Raw genomic sequence first — 21,185 nt, 5'->3', positions numbered from 1 at the left:
ATAGGACTTTCTGCCCAAGGGAGGGAGTCCCAAACCTTGCAGAAGGAAAGACTTTAGTCTACTAGGGCCCCATAAGACTGATGAGCAACCTCTGCTGAGCTTTTAGCCTGCATATAGTAACAGTTTTTAAAAATGTTTTCTGTGTTATGCTTTTAACCTAAAGAAAACATGTGCTTGCTTAGAGCTTGTCTGGTAACTTGCAACAGCTGGCAATACACTAGTTCTAGCCCTTGGAGTGAGCAAAACACTGGCACTGGCCTTTTAAGCAGACCAGCTTGCTGGGGATATCACAGCAAAGGCAAGGAGCTGTGCAGCCTTAAAACTCCCAGTCAGGAGGGAATGAGACATGGGTGTCTGCCCAGCAAAGGTAACATTTGGGAGCTGGAAACCTTTAAGTGTATGGTCCCTCAGGGCACTGAGGGGGAATACAGGTGCAGTTCCCGGAAACTGGCAGTGTCCACACAAAGCATGATTAGAGTAATTCTGTTGTAGAAATGCGTCACATGCTTGCAGGTTGAGTGCAGAAGCCTACTTACTCCCTGGCTTGAGCAACCACAGTCATTATGCAACCGATCTGAGGCAATTGTGTCTTCACTGTAGGAGGTGGCCCAAGTACATGGAACTCACTTGCCTTTCTGCTCAGTCTGTTGCTCACTGGTGGTTAAAGACATCTTTACAGAAAACCATTATGTATTATTCTCTTTTCCATTTTTGTGGTTACAGCACTTCTGCTTCACTCCAATGGTGAGTGATTGTCTTATTAAGTAAGTTACACGTGCAAAGTGTGTATGCAATTGCTCACCTAACTACCATACCACAGGCACGCCTGGAACTGCATGCACCTATGACCACAATTAGCTAGTTGTGTGCAAAACTGCAGTGAGTGAACATTCAAGTTAGTCACATGATTACATATTTGTTGTGTACAGAACTGCAGATGTATTTTGTTTCTATAAAGCAAAGTTTAGCCCCTCAGCCTTATACTCAAAACCTCAAACCATGTATGAATAGCATGAATCTCCATTCTTGAGATTTTGGTTTAAATTGACACAATGCCAAAATCCATTTTACACAGATGCAGGACGGGGTCTGTGTGCGCAGGGGAAGGAGTAGGGTGAAAAGAGAGGTGTCTTCCTAGCTTATGTAACCAATAAGAGCTATTGCAGATTCCACAGCTGCAAAGACAAGTTTGATCTGGTTAGAGCCTACTGTATGTTAGATTAAACCTGTCAATTCAATATATATTCTTGTACATACACTGAAGACCTGGGCATAAATATATAGTTTCATTAGGTAACATTTGACTAATAAATGCCCCCCCCCCTTTTTTAAAGACATGATACAAAACCATTGTTTTTTTAAAAAAACTGCAGTTTAACAAAAGTTCTGGTTTACCCAATCGAAATAATACCAGCTGTGTAACACTTCTGTGAGCCTGCAACTAGAAAAGCAAGCTAAAAGCAATGCATTAAACAGCCTGAGACTAGTAAATGTTTGCCAGGTCTTGGAGTCGCTGATGAAACTCTGATGGTCTATATTTTCTCAGAGGCTAGGTTACAAGTGAAAGGAAGCATTAAAGACAGATGCTGCATTTCCTGTCTTTGTTATTACTCACTCTCTCTTTTTGTGCAAGTTTGTCTTGTGTTGCCTGGTGTGTGCACCTGCAACAAAAATTCAACTTTTAGATGGATGATGGTAGGTGTAGCATTGTTTTTAAAAATTATATGTTTGAAGTATTACTTGTACTCATATTTTCCTTGGGGTATTTCCTACAACCTTCTTCCTACACACTATGTTGTACATACTGAGATGTAACAATATTTTTGAGGACTTAGCTAGGGAAATTGTTGAAACCAAGCCAGCGCATTTATAAAAACATTTTATTAATAAAATGTTTACACCTTTTTTGCACAATACATCACATTGGTAGTGATTTTGCATGTTATTACATTATAAAAAAGTTTATTATGAATGATTAAGCTGAAACAAAGCAGTTTACAATATGCCAACTCGTTTGCAGAGTACGTACTATAACAATACAAACGAAAAAGAGATCAGAAGTCTAGCTTTCTTCATTAGCATCTACAAACCAACAATACAGACTTACTGTGTACACTCAGGACCAGCCCAAGAGAAGACCGTAAAAAAAAAAATCAAGTCTCAAAACATTCATAAGCTTGGCAATTCATTCTTACAATATTTCATCACTAGTAATCAGACTATATTTCATGCAGTGAAGCAATGGTTGTAAATTTGTGCACTTTACAGTACTACAAATGCTTTTGTAACTGTGAGCTTATATTTTGTTTTAATAATGGATGTTAAATAAGAAGGCACAGACCTTTTAACCCTTACACCAGGTTAACCCCCAACATAGTCTTTAAAGGCAGAACATTCTTAAGAAGGACCAGAATTGCTGGTACAAAGATAAATGGGAAAAATTAATGTTTATAGACAAACTTATTATACTGCAAGAATTATATGCTTAATTAAGATTTTTACTTGTGCCCTAAACACAGGAATTTAAATGCTCTCCTTTTTTATTTTTATGCCCCCCCCCCAAGACATGTGGAATGATTTCTTCATCCTGAAGAATAAAAAACATTTGCCAATGTATTATACACATTCTATATAGGTCTTTGTACCGTTTCCATCACTGTGCTCCATGAGCACATGGTGTACCACACACACACAGTATCTGTCAGCCTTATTACCCCGTATTCAAGAATACAAAAGGTTTATTAACTAATTCTTGCAAAACTTTACCCATCCTAGCTGAGTAATGTTTTTGGCAAAGAAGTAACACTTCCTACATCATCCCAGGAGGATGTAGATGTATGTGTCTTGGCTGCTATGTTTTCACAACAGTTTTGAAAGGCAGTAGTAATGAATTACCATTTTGTTTACAAATATTTGCTGCTATGGCAGATGATTCAAGAAGAAGAAAAAAAGAAGATGTCACCCCTTACAACCTGAATCCCTTGCAGCATTGTGCAAGATGTCAAGAAAACATAATAGGTTTAAGGTACAGTATAGCTTCATGGAAAATACAAATCATAACATGAGTAACTAAACAAGACACCAAAGTAGAGGTGAACCCATCTTCACTGACTACTCAAGTAAAGGGTTAAAATATGTTCAAGAGCAATAACTGGATGGAATTACTAGAAAGGAAAGGTCAGACTAGAGAGAATAGGGGCTTATCTTCCAACATCTGAAAAATTACAGTACCTATGCAAAGAAGGGAACAGGAATGAAGCAAAGAAAAATTAAATCATATCTAAAGACAAAATAAAAATACCTTTGAATAGATTCAGAGGTAATGGGTTTCTTTACCACAAAAGTGAAGAATTTTGGGGATTAGAATATGGCCAACCCCAAGTTCTTAGATAACACAAGGGGAAAGTCAACAATTGTTCCTTTTGGAAGAATGCCAAATCTTGTAAGTGTCCTGGAATTAGAGTAGTTTCAACAAATTCTGATGTAGTAGTTAGAGGTTAGATCATACGCCTCATGTAGAGAAACCCACAGGTGAGGAAGAGGGGCACATGGCAGCCACTCATGTAACCTCCCCTGCTTCCACTGGATCACTACCAGTGGAAGTGAAAAGAAAAAGCCAACCATCAGTCTTAAAAATTTGATCCAATTTTAAATAATTATGCTCACACTACAGGTTGTCAACATTAGGAGCAAGATTTCCAGAAGCCTTCAGCATTTAGCAACTGTTACTGTTGTCGGATGGAGAATTTTTGAAAAATCTGCCCACTTCATTGAGGCACCTACACTGATCTCTTGAAAGTCAGACCCAGGAGCCCTACAATGTACATTATAATATGGGACTATCTGTTAGGGTCTCAGAAAAAGTTCTGCTGCCAGTAAGGATTTCAGATTAAGATAGATTTGAAGCCAGAGTCTATCTAGAGGTTTTCTTCCAAACACCCTCTACAGGATTTCCTTTCTATGACACTGCCTGGATAAACTTCAGAAAGGTCAAAAATGTATAACCAAGTTCGGCATCTTTGGTTCCAGCTGTATTACCAGGAAGAAGATCTGCATTTATTTCTCAACGCTCCAGAGAATCAGAAGGCATTTTTCTGAAATTATAGGCAAGTATGAATTCTTACATGGGAAACCAAAAAAACGCTGTTTCAAGCTTGCTTCCTTCCACAAGTTAGAGCCACTTGACAAGGCATCTGCTGTCACATTCTTTGGCCAGAAAGAACAGCTGACAGATCTTTTATCCTAGAAGCCATATTTTATTTTTGCCTCAAACATCCACATGCCAGCATCTCATTTCTACATGCAACAAGTTTGTTGTTGTCTAATAAAACGTACAGCTGGAAATGTAAAATCAATATTAATTTTGTCAGTTTTCTTTGTAGAATTTTATAGTGATCTTTTATGTAGTTTGGTTCTGGACACATGGTTCTTATATTAAGTGACTGACTGTAGCTCCATAAAAATGCATGAAGAGAATATTATTTGTGAACTCAGACTGCTAGAAGAGTGCAAAAATCAACCTAGACATTTATTTAGTTCTTATCTCTGTGGTTTTGGGATGACTAATACACCTGATCAATTTTGGGAAGCTTCCAAGATCCTCAAGTGAGTAACTGGGAGTGGATGGGTCACTACAAAAAGTAATTTTCCGTCTGCTGATACTTTTACCTTCTTGTCAACTGTTGGAGGTGGACCATGTCCACCTTGATTGCATTGGCCTTGTTAGCACTACAAAAGTAATCAACTGTTGAGAATAGGCCACTTCCACCTTAATTGAATTGGCCTTGTTAGCACTGACCCCGCCCCTAACTTGGTAAGGCAACTCCCATCTTTTCATATATAAATACTGCTTACTGTATTTTTCACTCCATGCATCTGATGAAGTGGGTTTTAGCCCACAAAAGCTTATACCCAAATAAATGTGTTAATCTCTAAGGTGCCACAAGGATTCCTCGTTGTTTAAACTGAAATTATTTTAACAAATAAGATGTGGTCTGGGATGGTGCTGGTAACAGTAGGTCTGTGAATAATCCAAATTCTTGCCCTTTTTTTTTAAATTACTTTGAATTTTTACTTTTATTTAGTTATTGCTATTTATGAGCAAAGTTCACTAAAGGAGTCACAGGCCATGGAGTTCAGACAGCATCTCCTGTAAACCTGCAATTCCCAAAAGTAGTCAACACACCACAAATATAAAACCTCATTCTCAACAAATACTAGAGACACTTCTACAAGGAGGGAAGTCATCCAAACATCACTGATAAAAGCTGCTTTTCCCCTCATAATCTTAAGTGTTTTATATCATGTTTGTCTCCAGTAATATTAAATACAGAATAGTTTAGATTTAACATCTTCATGAAGAGCCTGTCGAGGATAGCTTTTAAATCATGCAAAATATTCACCTTGAATGATTTTATTTTCAGCAACTAAATTGAAGGCTTTACCATCTACAAAGGAGATAGCTCCCTGATGAGAGCTGGCCAGTGAACAACGAATTCTCAGTCTCCTGACCAATTTAAAGAATGAGGTTTCCAGAACACTATAGTGACTATCATATCTTCCAACTACACTATCTTAAAGGAGGAGAAAAACTCCCATCACATGTGCTTGTAGTAATGTTATATTCATATTACATATAGTCACATAAAGGGTTTATTTTGCACAGAATGCCTCCATCAAAAACATTAAGGACCAGACCCTGTAGCACTTCAAGCAAAAAATACTACTGATTTTACTGGAAGTTAAGCGTTGCATCAATTTAAAGTTTAAAGATAGGCAAGACAAATAAATAAGCTAGTAATACAAGGTGTGGTTTCTCTAATAAGCTCAAGAATTTTAACTTCTTGGCAGCAAAAACTGTGAACTCCCAAGAGAACTCAGATTCCTAGTTTCCAGAGGATTTTCAATAATCTTGCCTCTAGAAAAAAACCCAGGAACGTTTCTGCCTTTTGTTAAAGTAAGTAAACCAGCAGAGCATGTCCATTTAGAGGCTTAGGAGGAGGATCTCAGCAGGTGCACAAAAACCCAGTACTGTAAAGCCACATACATCAGAGAAGCAGTTTCTAAGCATATATTTAGGACTAAAGAGTTCAATTCATAGTAGTTTTGTGGGGTTTTGCCCCCACAAAAATTTAGGAGCATGCTTATCCTGCTCCCAGCTTGATCTTAGACATGTCAGCCAATAGTTGCTACACTTTTGTACTCCATTTGAAAAACAACTCTGAAGAAAGAGCTGAAATGTTTCCACTTTGTCAGTTTCAAAAAGATGCATAGGATCATTACCAAAAGACATGCATTGTGCTACAGAGAGGATGTTACTTTCAGCCATTACTCAAATCATACCTCAGAAAAGTCCATTCCCTTTGGGAATATCAGAGGCTAAATTTTCAAGAGTGCATTTCAGTCATTTAAAAAGTTGAGACCTTAGAAGTGCTGAGCTTCTGATCTCCTACTTCAGAGAAGAGAATGTTTTTAGAAAGTCAACTAGAACCAGTGATGCTCAGTACCTCCAAAAGAACAGACTCAAAAGCTATTTAGGGACAAAAAAATGTAAGTAACTTCAGCTGAACACTGTGCAGCACATATGAAGGCTATGTCTACACTAGAAACTTCAAAGCGCTGCCACAGCAGCACTTTGAAGTGTGAATGTGGTCACGTGCGAGTGCTGGGAGAGAGCTCTCCCAGCGCTTGGAGCCTGTCCACACTAGCGCTATAAAGCACTCAAACTTGCTGCACTCAGGGGGGGTGATTTTTCACCCCTCTGAGCCAGCAAGTTAGAGCGCTATAAATTTAACTGTAGACAAGCCTGAAGGCTGATGGCTTGATGAGATGCACTGATACAGTAGAATTTGCAGGAAAGCTACGTAGCTCTGACAGATGAAACTGCACCAAGCCAAACACTCAACTACATGGATGTCTCTGATCCAGGGAGATGTTTACTCATGTTATTGTATTTCAGCTTCCAGATAATTTCAAGCGAACAATCAAGTTGGGATCTGGGATCAAGCAGCATTCTGACATATTTTAAACAGGCATGATACTTACAAGACACTATGTCGCAGCTAATGTTCATGAAACTATTTTTATGTAAACTGATAACGAAGGCATGGAAACGGTCAGGTTAAGTCTAACAGTGGGTGATTCAGAATCAGAAGACAGTTGCACAAAGGGAAAAAAAACTACATTGATACCTCATTCAAGTGGGTAGAGCTACAGAGAAATTTCACTTGTGTAGATTTAAAAAAGTAAAAGGAAGAAGAGTTATGAGACGTCAAGATTTAGTCAGAGGAGGAAGGATATAGGACTGGCTTGTTAAAGAAGATGATGTATTAATCTTAGTCTATCTTGCCAGGGACCAAATTTACCATATGCCAAACTGTATTTGGAAAAAACAAATGCTGGCCAAAAAGAGGGGCTTTTCCTTGGTCATCTCTCAAGTTATTAAAGATTTGCTAAGAGATACGGCTATATGGCTTCATTGGATCCTGATTGAGGACTCTATTGTAAGACTATTACTACAATTCTAGAGTCAAATATCTTCTTTTCAAATAATGCATATTTTATAGGTGTAGTTAAGCCAGTTATTCTCAGAGAGGAGACAATGGAGATTAAACCTATACTTTTATGTGCAAGGACACTGAAGTGATAATATAGAGGGTGTGAATCTGTTTGCAGCTACCTGAATGGATCTTCTGCATGAGAGATATTATTGATCTTTCACAGATTATATAATATGCTGTTCAATGTCCGGAAACTTGTCAGATTTACAATAAAATTCTTATGCTCAAACACTATTAACAAGCCTGAAGAAATCCAAGGCAGGTGAACACATTAAAGATAGTGAAGGCACCTAATGCTTTGGGTGGAATGGGGAAGGAGACTTCTGAAGCACTGCCAACATCAACAGCTTGCAAGTAGAACCGTGACACCATGCAACCATGTGATAACAAAATATGGTGTGTAGAAGCAGCTCGACAGAGCCTACTGTAAGTATATACTAAATCTTATCTTTAGATAAGAAGCTGGAACAAAAAGCAATTATTTGTAATTGAAGGGTACAAAATATTTTCAGTGTGGGGTTACAGTGATAACACAAGATTACAAAACCAGCATTACAAAATGGTGAGCTGCTGATGCTTCCAAGTAAACAACCCCCAACCCTAAAAGAGGAATATATTTTGTGTTATCCTGAAAGAGAACTCTGCTACAAAAGCATACTGAAGTGCCAGATGAGTATACTGCTTGACATCTTTTTTGGACTAGCTTTTAAATCAAAATTTTTTAATCTCTCTTCATTAATTGGATAACCACATCCCAGTCTGTTATTTATTAAAACCCTGCCAGTTGGTTAACTGAAGACAGAGCAAGACTTTCAAACAAGTTTGGCATTCAAAAATGATTGCCATTGTGCAAGGGCTTTGAGTAGCTATATATAATTAAGTCCTCAGTTGCTAGCCTGCTTTGATATAACACTATCATAGCTTTTACAAAACTTTAAACTTTATACTTATAATCTATTGCTTCAAATGCCACACAAAGATTTCAATCATATTATTATATATTTTAGGTTGAACCATGCTGCACACCAATACATAATTATTCTGTCTTTATTGTAAGATTCTTTATTAGGGCAATTTTTTTCATAGGGGCTTCAAACCAGCCTCCATTTTTGGGCACACGCAATAGACTTTATATGCTCGTAACCCATCTGCACATGCAGGAAGTTTGAGCATGTATAAGCTATTGCAGCAAACAGAAGTGCACACTCAAAGGACTGCATACCCACAGATAGAGGCCACACTTTGAAATCTTGGTCTTAAGAAGTTTTAATCCCAACATTTCATTAAAGCCTATTAACCCCATTCAGAATATGCTTTCTATCACACCAAGTTACTATAATAGCGAAACAGTTTGCTTGAGGATAGCTTTGAAACAAGGATTCTGAATAGGATTTAATCTGAAATATAAGCTGTTTTATTTCCTCCTTAGCCTTTGAATTTTCCTTCAGCTAAAATACTTAAGATTGTAGACTGCCAAATTACAAAATCGGGAACAAGTGTCACAGACATGGCTTTAACTTCAATATCAAAATAAACTCAAATATTGAAAATACTTTATTAGGCGCTTTCTTTAAAAATAAGAAGTTCTCCACTAGCTCTAGAGGAAACCAAAAATAAATAATGAAAATAGCATAATAGGATACGGTCAATTTATAGTTTAATATAAAATGTAAGAAAAACAGTACAACATAAGCTAAAAGCTGATTTGCTTAAAAAAAATGCCAAGTTATTTGGGCTAGACCCAGGAACCAAGAGGTAACGATCTACGCTACCATACGTGACTTGGATTTGGTTTCCTGTTCGTTTTTTTGTGCCTCAGCCAGCAAGGATTGGGTGCACTGCAGAGGTGATCTGCTCAATGGACAAGCCACATGCTTCACCAACAGTGACATCTACCAGCCATTTCAAGCAGAAATGCAGATGTGATAGGAGGGGAGCATCACCCAACCTTCTTCTGGAAGAGGTCATTGATTGCAATGTAAGACCTCACAAGCAGGGACAGAATTGTTGGAGATCCCCAGAGACTCTATCAATGGGTGAGGAATGGAAAGACTGAAGAAAGCTGATTTCTCAACTGCTTTTACATAATTTATAATACTTTAGGCATTGGTCTCATAAATATAGTACAAACACTTTACACATGCGAAGCAATAAAGAGCTTTCCCCCAAAATATTAAAGTCTTACTAGAACTATTGACGGCATCTATTGTCAGTCATGCTCAGTTTAAATTTAGAAAGAGTTTTAGCTACATTCTCTTTGACCACCATTTTTAATAGTAAAAATGCTTACTAAAAATAAATAGGTGCTTATAAATGTATCAGTTTGCCTTTAAATGATTAAGCCAGCATGAAAAGGTAAGATTGTCTATGATTTAAAATTCACTGCTTGTTTGTTCATAATACTTTTAAATAAAAAGTGCAAGTGGGATCTGGGGACTGGATGGGCTGATTTGCTCATTTTTATCAGTAACTTATTTTGAAGCCATCTACAACCAATTGCCTCACTGTACTTTGGATTAGCTATAATTATATTTAAAATAATGCTCATAACAATTGAAAGGGTAGCAGAATAGCCTTAAAATTAAAGTCACTATTTCAACAGGGCTGTTTCTTCTCCCCTCCTCATCCCTCTGGACCACGAAAGTGCTCATTTCCCTTTTACAAAAAACATTACACATCATGTTGATTACAAAACTATTAAACATTTCAGTCCTACCATCCATATGTCAACATTCCTTTCACGCAAGGCCAAAGAACTGATGATGGATTCCCTTTGAATACAAGAGACACTATACGTGTTGTAAATAAACAGGCTGACATTATCATGACTGCAGTCTCTTCTGTGAGCATACAGATGTCAGATGAGCTGGTCCATTTTTATGGGACCTTGAAGTATGAACATCAGGCAGATAAGTTCTAAGACCAATAATATATACCCAACATAAACTATTAGCTTCCAAGACCACCTACTTTCAAAACAAGTCTGATTTTCTAAAGTATCAGTCAACAACAGCTGCGTTTTGTCACTGAAGGCTGTCTTCTAAGTTTGAAGCCCTTACTGCTAGATGGGGGGTTGGTGTCAGTTGATGGAATTCTACGACCTATAAAGAGAAAAAAAAAAGTTTTTAGCAAGAGTTACATTAATTATTGAAACCACTTTTACAGAGCATCTGATATCTGCAAAAGCGTTTAATCCAATGGATTGGACTTTGGAGGGAACCCTCGTAAGGGCAGGTTCCCTTCTTTCCTGAATAGATATTGGGCTTTTAGGACTCCTCATCTCTGCTCTGGCCCCTTTTCTCTGTGTAAAAGTGCCAGAGTAGAGTATCAGATCTCACCCTATATCCCTAAGCTTGATGTTTAAACAACATGATCTGGTTTTGCATTTTTCAAGAATCAACATTTATTCAAAATCAACTAAATGCATAAGAAAAATAGCTTCCTGATTTCCTTAAATAGTTATAAAAGAATCAAAGTTGTAGTTAAAGTCAGTAGTAAACAAAATATTTAATTACTTCCATGGAGTCTAATTTTTTTTTTTTAGTTTAAAGAAAAAAAACATTAAATAGCTTCACAATCATTTGACAACTCTGATGTGTCTATGCAAGGATTGCCTCTAATTTTATACTGTTTACTTGACTCAAAAGACAAAGCTGAGAGATATTTGCACATAAGCGTTCAGTGTTTATTATAGCCATCTGAATTACAACTCAAATCCTCACTATAAGAGTGTAGTACTGCACTGTATTCCCTTGTGGGTACGGTTTGCATTTCTTCCATGTAAAAGTCAATTTGGAATAATGTAGAAAAACAAATTATTTGTGGTCTAATTGAGGGACAGGGTTATCAAAAATTTCTTAAAGGGAACTCACACAAAAATGCTTTGTTTTAAATCACATTTAGTAATTGTTGTGTGATAATTACACAATTACTGCCCCCCATTAGCCAATTATGCTTTGGATAATACATTCCCCGAATCAAATCTAAACACAGTACTCTGATTGGAAATACTATTTCCCCTTCTGTATTTGTGAAGGTTTTGGTAACCCTCATACATTTCCTTCCCTCACCCTTCAGTGACCTTGAACTACTAATTGAAACATTCACCAACAGATAGGGTAAGATGACACTGACTTTTATGACAGTGACCTGCTTGCTATTTATCCAGTGATGTGGATCATCATAGTAGGTTTAGAATCTCTAGGCAGAAGCTTTTAGAGGTCATAAGAGGACCAGAAACCAGCAGATCATCTTGCAGTCTTGTATCCCTACCAGTGGTGACAAATATGAACTCAGTGTACTCTCAGCAAACTAGAACTACAAACTAATGCAGTAGTTAAGTTTCTGCTTAGGCTTCCTTCAGAAAAAAAAAAGTGTTAACTCAAGTAGTACTTACTAATTTCTATAAAGAGTTCATTTATGTTAATTGCATTTTTAGCACTGGTCTCTACAAATATGGCATGGATGGAATCTGCATAGTCTTTAGCGTCTTTTTCCATGACTTCTCTAAAAAGAAAAAAGAAAACATGACCAAAACAGAAACATTAATTATCCCAACTTTAGAAAATTGGCTCGCTGCTTAACAGTAATTTCAAAAAGTGATTTAGTGTCAACTGTTTGGCATCTCATTCCTCATGGAGAGGTCAATTTCTATCCTCAGCTCTTCTTTTACGTAACCCCAAGGACTGGACAATAGTGTGGCCTGAACAACAGTATTTGGACAGCACCATCATATAAATTCAACAGCTACCACCATTTTCCTCTCTGTGTTTTGTTAAGGTTGCCAGAATGCAGCTCTGAAGTCAGCCGAGGGGGGAGGGACAGCTTTATTCTCAGAAAAACAGCTCAAATTATCGGAAAAAACCATGTTACTTCTAATATCCATCTCATTCAGTAGCAATCCAGACTTTGCTTATAAACCCTAATATCCTGCATCACAGCAATGTTTAAAACGTTCAGATTGTACAGACAAAAGAGACAGGAAATGAAAAGGTTCCCACAGGCATCTGAGCCATACTACATGGCACACCCTATATATTTTATGGTAGATATTTAACACTAATGTCAAGCTTCACATTTATTGTAAATGTGAGTAGAAAATACATACAAATTAATTTTGCTTTGAGAGGTCAGGAAACTAAAGTTAACTAGGAAAAAAACGGTACCTACCTTTTTGTAACTGTTCTTCTTCGAGATGCTCATGTCCCTTCCATTCTAAGCGTGTCGTGCCCATGTGTGTGGTCGTCAGAGATTTTTGCCTTAGCGGTATTCATAAGGTCGGCAGTGGTGCTCCCTTAAGTGCCATGCTCATGTGTCGGTATATCAGGTGCCGCCGGCCCTACATCTTCTCGGATCCTTCGGATGGAGCAACCACTAGTGGTGAGACAAGAAGGTCCTGCTGAGGCGATCTGCAAACATGTTCCTAGTCCCGGGCAGATGTGTGGCTACCAGATGAATGGCATTCCGCACATAAAAGTCCCAAAGGTGGATAGCTTCTTGGCAAAGGGTTGACGACCTGGATCTGCCTTGCCTGTTGATGTAATACATCGCGGCAGTATTGTCAGTGAGGACCTGCACCACCTTGCCCCTCAGATGGGGTAAGAAAGCCTGGCAGGCCAGGCAAGCCACTTTGAGCTCCCTGACATTGATATGGAGGGCCAGATCGTCTCGCAGCTGGCAGCCTTGTGTGCTGAGCTTGCCCAGGTGGGCTCCCCAGTCCAGGTCCGAAGCATCGGATATCAGGGTCAGAAACAGGGCCGGGGCTGCGATGGGAACTCCCTGCAATACCGACCCAGGGTTCATCCACCAATCCAGAGACGATAGGGTGCTGGATCACATCCTGACTATTCAGTCTAGGTTGTGCCTGTTGGGAATGTAAACTAACGCCAGTCATACTTGCAGAGACCGGAGATGGAGCCGGGCATGACTGACCACATACAGGGAGCCATGTGGCTCAACAATCACAGGCAGGTGTGAGCCATGGTGAGCGGGCTGTTCTTCACATGGGAGATCAGGTCCGGCATGGCCTGAAAACACGCCTCCGGAAGGCAGGCTCTGGCTCATATGGAGTCAAGAACCACCCCACTTAACTCTATTCATTGGACTGGCCTTAAGGTGGATTTTTTCTTGTTTACCAATAGGCCCAGGTTGCGCCAGGTGGAAGGCTTCTTTGTACTTGTTCCTGAGACCTGCCCTTGATGAACCAATCGTCAAGATACGGGAAGATCTGGACCCCTCGACGTCTTAGGTAAATGGCCACGGGTGCCATACATTTTGTGAAGACCCTTGGGGCCGATGAGAGGCCAAAGGGGAGCGCTGTGAATTAGAAATGGCATCTGCTCACAATGAGATGGAGGAAAAGTCTGACCTTCGCTTATTTCCAAGTCGAGGGCAGCGTACCAGTCTCCCAGATCCAGGGAGGGGATGATGGAGGCCAGGGAGACTACATGAAACTTCAACTTCTTGAGAGACTTGCTGAGGCATTGAAGGTCCAGAATGGTCTGAGGCCCCCCTTTTGCTTTCGGGATTAGGAAATAATGGGAGTAGAACTCCTTTCCTGTCATGTCCCAAGGGACCTCCTGCACCACCCCTAGGCACAGGAGGTTTTCGACCTCTTGAATGAGGAGTTGCACGTGAGAAGGGTCTGTGAAGAGGAAAAAGGGTGGGTGAACGGGAGGGAGGGGTGGCTGAAAACACTTGTGACACTCTGTCCAGTACCCAGCAGTCTGAGATGACCTGCATCCAGGCAGAGCAAGGAACGAAGACAGTCAAGGAAAGAACAAGGTGGATCCTGAGAGTTGACTGGCGGGGGGCGGGGTGTTCGAGTGCACCCTCAAAATGAGCGTTTCTGGATCCCGGAATGCTTTGCCGGGCCGGGCTGCTCAGGTGAGCAGAAGGAGGAAGGGTGGTGGCGGTTGTAACTTATGTCCCTATCCCTTCCCCTTGCAGATCCTGGACGAGGCTGCCAAGGCCTTGGCAGCAAGGGCAGCCAGAACTGCTCCTGGGCAGACTGGGGCTTATGCATGCCTAGCGAGCGAAGGGTGGCCCGAGTGTCTTTTAATCCATGCAGCCTCGCATCCATCTGCTCTGAAAAAAAAAAAAAAAAAAAAAAAAAAAAAGACCGTTCCCATTGAATGGGAGGTCCTGGATCAAGGTCTGCATCTCTTGGGAGAGGCCAGTGGTCTGAAGCCACGAGCTGCACCCCATAATCACTGCCTAAGCAGCCACCTAGCTACCAAGTCAGCCATGTATTATGTCATTTGGAGGGAGCATTTAGCCACTGTGGCACCCTCCTCCACCGAGTACCAAATTCTTGGGCTAAACCCTGTGGGAGGTACTCCTTGAATTTATGGAGGGAGTCCCATAAATTAAAATTGTATATGCCTAGGAGGGCCTGATGTTTTGCTACCTGGAATTGCAGGCTGGCAGTTGAATAAGTTTTCCTCCCAAACAAGTCCAGTCTTTTGTCCTCTTTGTTTTTGAGAGCTGAGCTGGTGTGCACCTGCTTGTCTTTTTCATTGGCTGCAGAGACATCTAGTGAGCTTGCGGGAGGGTGGGTATAAAGATATTTAAATCCTTTGGCTGGGAAAAAGTACTTCTTTTTGGCACTTTTGCAGGTGGGAGGGATAGATGATGGGGTTTGCCAGGGGACCCTGGCAATTTTCAGGCCTGCTAGTGTGACATGGGCAGAGGTAGAGGCTGAGAGGATGTTGAACAAGGTATCTGCGTGCTCAGCCATCTCCTCCACCTCTAGGCCCAAGTTCTCAACAACTCATTGAAGCAGGGCATGGTGTTCTTCAAAATCGTCTAGCGGGCTGGCCCTTGAGGGTTCCTCAACCGCTTCGTCCAGGAACAAAGACGACGACTGTACCACCAGGGGAGGCCCGGGGGCATAGTCTCCTGTGGGAGAAAAAGGTTTAGGGGTGGGTACAGTCTCCTCTGCCTCGACCTCTTAGCATGCCTCATGCACCCAGCCCAGTGCCACTGGTGCCGCTAACTGATGCTCTGAGGTGGTGGCAGATGAGCGGTGCAAAGGGGCATCGCCATGACCAGCACTCCCCATGTGCTCCAATAAGGCCACTGCGCTGGCCACTGGCCGTGCTGCCAAGGCGGTGCCGTTGATGTTGACGTGGCCCCAGGTGCCCTATTGCGCAGGTGGAGTCTGGGTGAGGGGCTGAACTGCCCTTTCATGCTGGAGGAATTCCTTCCAGTGACCACGGTGGGGCCATCGCCATCTGAGTCTGCCTGCTGACTATCGCCGACTGGTGCCCAGAGTAAGAGGATCAGTGCCAGTATCGAGTGGACCAGTACTGATGGGACTGGAGATGCGACGGGGAGTGCTCCCATGGGGCAGGCGAGCAAAATCTGTGCCAAGAGGACGACTGATGGGAGGGCCAACAGCGCTGATAGTACGGAGACCGGTGCCTCCCTTTAGGCAATCTGTGGTGAGATGGCAGGGACCGTGATCGCGGTGCTGGTGACCGAGGGCAAGCCCCAGAGGATCTGGGATGTGACTCCACCAATCTGCGGTGAAGAGGTGGAGACGCCGTCTTGTTTTGGGGGATCAGCATCACTCTACTGCCCCCTGAGGGTTCTTAGTGGCTGACTTGCCCTCGTGGGGAGCCTTTGCCATTTCCTGTGGCACATGCTGTGTCGGTGGCATAGGCAGAGATTTCTGCTCTCTCGGCGCCAAGGGAGCTTGGGAAGGCATCGGTGCAGTCAGGGGTTTGGGTCCCATACTGCTCCCAGGAGTTGGTGGTGGACCTTTTAACGGGCTAAGAGCCCCAACTGGGGAGACATGGCTCTGGAGTGGCCAGGCGGCCCGAACTGGGTCTCTTGCCCGATGACCCATGACTCTTGCCTGGTGCCAGGGAACCGTACTTCCGTGCTTTCTTTCTGGGCACCAACAACAGGGAGCGGTGCCGGGCAGAGCTGGGTGCTGGGGGTGCACTGAGGCCAAGGTACTCAGTGAGTCTTGGCGGGACGGCTCGGAAGCCGGATGAAAGGCAGATTCCATGATGAGAGCTTGCAAATAAATATCCTGCTCCGAGTCCTGGGCTGAAAGTTTTTTACAAATGCGGCACATGTGATTCCACCAAGCACTTGAGGCAGCTGCTATGGGGGTCACTTACAGGCATAAGCCTGTTACAGTCCATGCAGGGCTCAAACCCGGGAGACCGGGGCATGGTCACCTGGGGCAAAGTCCCCGCTGGGACTATAACTTTAATTACTAACTACACTTAACTACTTAACGCTAACTACTATAAACAAACTATTTACAAGGTCCTAAGGCTTAAAGTCAGTAGAGATGAAACCGCTAGCCCTTGCTACGCAAGAAAGGCACTCCGACTAACCACCATGGGCGGTAAGAAGGAACTGAGAGAGTATAGGGCCAGCGTTGACTGATATACCGACGCATGAGTGCAGCACTCAAGGGGGCGCCACTGCTGACCCTACGGATACTGCTAAGTCAAAAGTCTCTGATGGCTGCGGACGTGGGCGCACACACACCTAGAATGGAATCGACATGAGCAAGCACTCAAAGAAGAACTATTAATATCACATTACTGTATTATTTTTGCATTCAGTTGTCTTTATGTTCAGTGGGCACACTGTCGTGCCTAGTCAGGCTCTAGTCAGCAGTTATTAATATGCACTGAGAAGTGCACACTTCAGGGAAACATGCATGCTCTCAACCTCCTGAAAGCAATGCAAACTCTCAGACTCAGTGAATTGTCTATTGTCAATACCCAGTACAATTTTCAAAACACATCAAAACACTTTATTGATTTCTAACAATTTTTTTTCTCCAAAACTGGTCCAGGATGTGCTTCTCACAAAGGACCCTATATTCCAAATTTAATATTCAACTGTTTCCAAGTTGTCTGTGTTTTATAAAATACAGTGCACAACAGTCACGCTCCTGCCCCAGAAAAACAAACACACTCACCCACCTAAACAAGAAAAAAACAACACTACCTGAGGCTTTAAGAGAATACTTCCCCTTAGGGCAGAATTTCAGCCAAAAATGGAATTAAAACAAGTGCAAATATAATGGAAACTGTTCTGCAACTTTAGTTACAGTGTGACTGGCAGTAAGTGCTAAAATTCCTTAAGTCACAATGCTATTTTCACATTACCCCTGGGGGAATTCTGTGCTGCTGCATGCGTGCATAATTAATGAGCTGTGCATATTTTTAATTTTTTGTGCAGAAAAAAGCTTCTGCTGAAATGTTGCAGCAGTTCCACCTTTTGCCCACCAGAGGACGCTATGGTACAGGAACAGCAGCAGCACCTGGCCAGCTAGGAAAGAGAAAGAACCTGCCTTCGCAGCACCTGTCAGGCCAGCTCAGGAGCTGTGGAGAGACAGACAGCGTGGGGTGCTGGCGGGGTGGGGAATTAGACAGGGGCTCATAAGGATTAGTGGGGGGGACGACAGACTGGGACAGGGGCTGAATGGGAGTGGAGGCACAGGGCCACATCATGATTGGGGAGGGGAGCTACATAGGGACAGGAGAGTGGCGGGGGCAGAGCCACATGGAGACAGGGGGAGGGGGTGCAGGGCCACATGGGGGTGTAGGGATACATGGGGACAGGGACAGATGTGCCTGACTGAATGGGAGAGGCTAGGGGTCAGCCAATGTCTGCATGGGGGAAGCTCCTTAACAATCCCTCCCCGCCCCCCCGCCCCCCCCAAAATACCCATTTCATACTTTTCCCACCTATAACCAACAATCCTCCAAGTTCACACCCAGGCTCCTACCCAGCAATTTACTTCCCTCTCCCTCAGGTCTTCCACTACCCCTGATTCTCCCAAGCCTTTGCACTGCTTCTGTGGGGTGCAGGAAATACGGTTCTGTATTGCAGTTTAAATGAATTATTACTCAGAGCTCTGTATTAAGATGCCTACTAAGAATCTATATGTCAAAAACTTTCTTGAATCTTTTTGTCGTCTGTATTGTTACAAACATACTTGCTGACAGGTATTTTGAAATAAATGACCAAAAATAATTGAAACTGGTGTGATTATATTGTGTTATTATGACAAATAAAATATGCAGAATTTTAAAATATTGGCGCAGAATTCCCCCAGGAGTATCACATGTAGATTTAAATAGTTTCTATCTTAAAGTTATAATTCTAGTCAATAAAATTGAAATTTCTAGAGTAGCATGTACACTGCATATTGTAGCAAAGTCCTAAGTCAGACTGCCAAAAGTCATACAAAACCATCAGCATTTTAAGTATTACACTGATTCAAGTTAAGGAGCCCTGTCACTCATCAGTTTCAATGGGGGAGTAGCATGTGCACAACTCATGGTGTTATCAGGCCCCAAACCATCAGGAGGGACAGAACTAGGTTTGGCTTCACCAACACCAAGGACCACTACCAAGAACACAGTATTTGTCTTACAAATATTTAGCTTTTAGTCATTTACTTCATATCAATTCATCTTTGGAGAATATAAACATGTTTCTTAAAGATTTATATTGGTGTTCGTTAGGTAACTGAAATTTTAGCATTTTTTAAAACACCAGTGACTGAATTTTGTAGTCCTATCTCCCTTGGGATCAATGTCAGCCAACTTTGCAATGGCTCTTTAAAAACATATCTGCCTGTTTTAGCTGAGACCCCAGCTGTGGTAGTAAAATATAAACAAAGGAGAGACGTGTAGGCAGGTCCCTTTCCCAACCTGCTCTGAAAAAACAGTCCACACACTATGTAGAATCCAAACTCATTCCCTTTTTGGGGCTTGGCTTCATTAACCAGACTTCAGTAATAAAGAAGTTGAGTTCAAACCTTTTCCAAGACTTGGCCGCCTCTAGAATTCCTTCCTCAGGACTTCATCCCATGTTTTAGATCCACTTTCCCCAGAGCAGCTCCCACCCTCTTTTATATTGGTGGGGATAACAAGGTACCTGAATCAGCAAGTCAGCAAAAACCCACTTAAACTTTTCCAGAAGGATCAACATTTGCTAATAAGATGAAGTGTTGCAGACATTGCAAGCCTTTCTAAAATGGGCTAGACACCTTGTACTAGTTTTTAAAAAGACTTGCATTTTTTAATTACTATATATCTTTCATGGCTTGCTAAATCCCTTAATCTTCCTAACACATATTTAGTACCATCACCTTGTATCTGAACTTACACCTGCACTGGACTGACATCAATTTACCTTACATCATTAAGGTCACACTTATTTCCCGCAATAGCTACAACAATGTTTGGAGGTCCATGTTGTCGAAGTTCTTTCACCCAGTTCTTTAATGTTGAGAAGGTTTCCTGGTATGGAGAAGGGAGACAGAATTAAGATTCAGTACTGGCCAAATAAAACATACATGAGTGTTTGTAGAACTATATTGCAAACCATCTCCTCTTACCTCTTTTGTGATGTCATAAACTATAATAGCTGCTGCTGAGCCTCGGTAGTACATTGGTGCTAAAGCACGGAACTGTAGGGAGAAACATCATATAGAATGGATTTAATACTCTGCCAAAGATCATGTGGCTCACTGACCAGTTAATCCAATTTTCACTGCTCTAGCAAAGGAAACGAGTTTAGGTTAGTGGAAAATGTATCCGGGGCGGCTCTAGCCATTTCGCCGCCCCAAGCACGGCGGCATGCCACGGGGGGCGCTCTGCCAGTCGCCGGTCCCGCGGCTCCGGTGGATCTCCCGCAGACGTGCCTGCAGATGCTCCACTGAAGCCGCGGGACCAGCGGACCCTCCGCAGGCACGTCTGTGGGAGGTCCCTCGGAGCCACCTGCCGCCCCCCCCGGTGACCGGCAGAGCGCCCCCCCACGGCATGCTGCCCCAAGCACACGCTTGGCGTGCTGGGGCCTGGAGACGCCCCTGAATGTATCCTTAAATTTACAAAGACACTGCCAGTAGGATATAAAAGCTTCACATGAAGCAATCTTAGCTGAAGGCTAGCCAGTGAACATTTTTGGGTGCTAGTAGTGCAAGATTACTATAATAAAATAGACTATAATAAAGCCATATGATGACAAAACTTGAGTTTATCCGGATTAAAGCTAGTAAAGAAGTGGTTTAACTCCCAAAAGAAGGCAGAGAAGAATTATAATTTAAACTTGTAAACCACTCTGTTTCTCCAAGACCACTCAGTGTTAAAGAACTCAGTTTTCTTGTTACTATTCAAGCTCATTTAGGTGTGGAGCGATGCTCCAAAGGGGAAAAGTTTCTGTTCTAAGCCTCAGCTTCAGGGATAGCAGGAATCTAGTACAAGTAAGAAGAGGGCTGCTTCTATTGAAGGTAGAGTATACTGCTGAATCTTATAGCAATGACTAATCTTTTGCGATAGAGAGGATTAAAAGAAAGGATATAAGGGACAGGAGCAATACAGAATGTCAAAGGCATGAAGCAAAATTCTTGGACTTCATGTTATCTCAGTCTCTAGTAAAGTTCATAGTCCTCAGAAGAGCCAGGTTGTAAAGGCCAAATTACAGAAGGAAGCCTGATAGTAGTTATGTGAGGTATGGGATGGGCTACCCCCATTAAAAAAAGATCTGTAGCTATACAGATATAGACAATACACAAAGGATATATGCCTAATTTTGAACACTGAGGGAGAGGAAGGGCGGGGTGAATTGAATACATTTCTTCCT

General features: G+C 41.9%; 1 protein-coding gene across 2 annotated transcripts in view; it reads right to left on the bottom strand.

The window, feature by feature from the left end:
* Positions 1-1,409: 1,409 nt before the first annotated feature.
* The window catches only part of RAB22A (RAB22A, member RAS oncogene family), a 34,481-nt gene continuing 14,705 nt past the window's right edge, over positions 1,410-21,185 (bottom strand). The window contains exons 4-8 of one of the 2 annotated variants that reach the window (XM_039497930.1): positions 19,942-20,013; positions 19,737-19,843; positions 11,956-12,065; positions 10,530-10,660; positions 1,410-1,661 (exon numbers count right to left, since the gene is read on the bottom strand). In XM_039497930.1, coding sequence (XP_039353864.1) covers positions 10,563-10,660; positions 11,956-12,065; positions 19,737-19,843; positions 19,942-20,013 — 387 coding nt within the window. In that variant the 3' untranslated portion in view covers positions 1,410-1,661; positions 10,530-10,562. Of the gene's footprint in view, positions 1,662-5,055; positions 10,661-11,955; positions 12,066-19,736; positions 19,844-19,941; positions 20,014-21,185 lie in introns of those variants that run through there. The other variant, XM_039497929.1, reaches the window with a different exon arrangement.

This window comes from Mauremys reevesii, linkage group 13, assembly GCF_016161935.1.
Source record: "Mauremys reevesii isolate NIE-2019 linkage group 13, ASM1616193v1, whole genome shotgun sequence".
NCBI classification, from domain to species: domain Eukaryota; kingdom Metazoa; phylum Chordata; order Testudines; family Geoemydidae; genus Mauremys; species Mauremys reevesii.
Note: the sequence above shows the minus strand (reverse complement) of the source record. Positions and strands in the feature narration are given on the sequence as shown.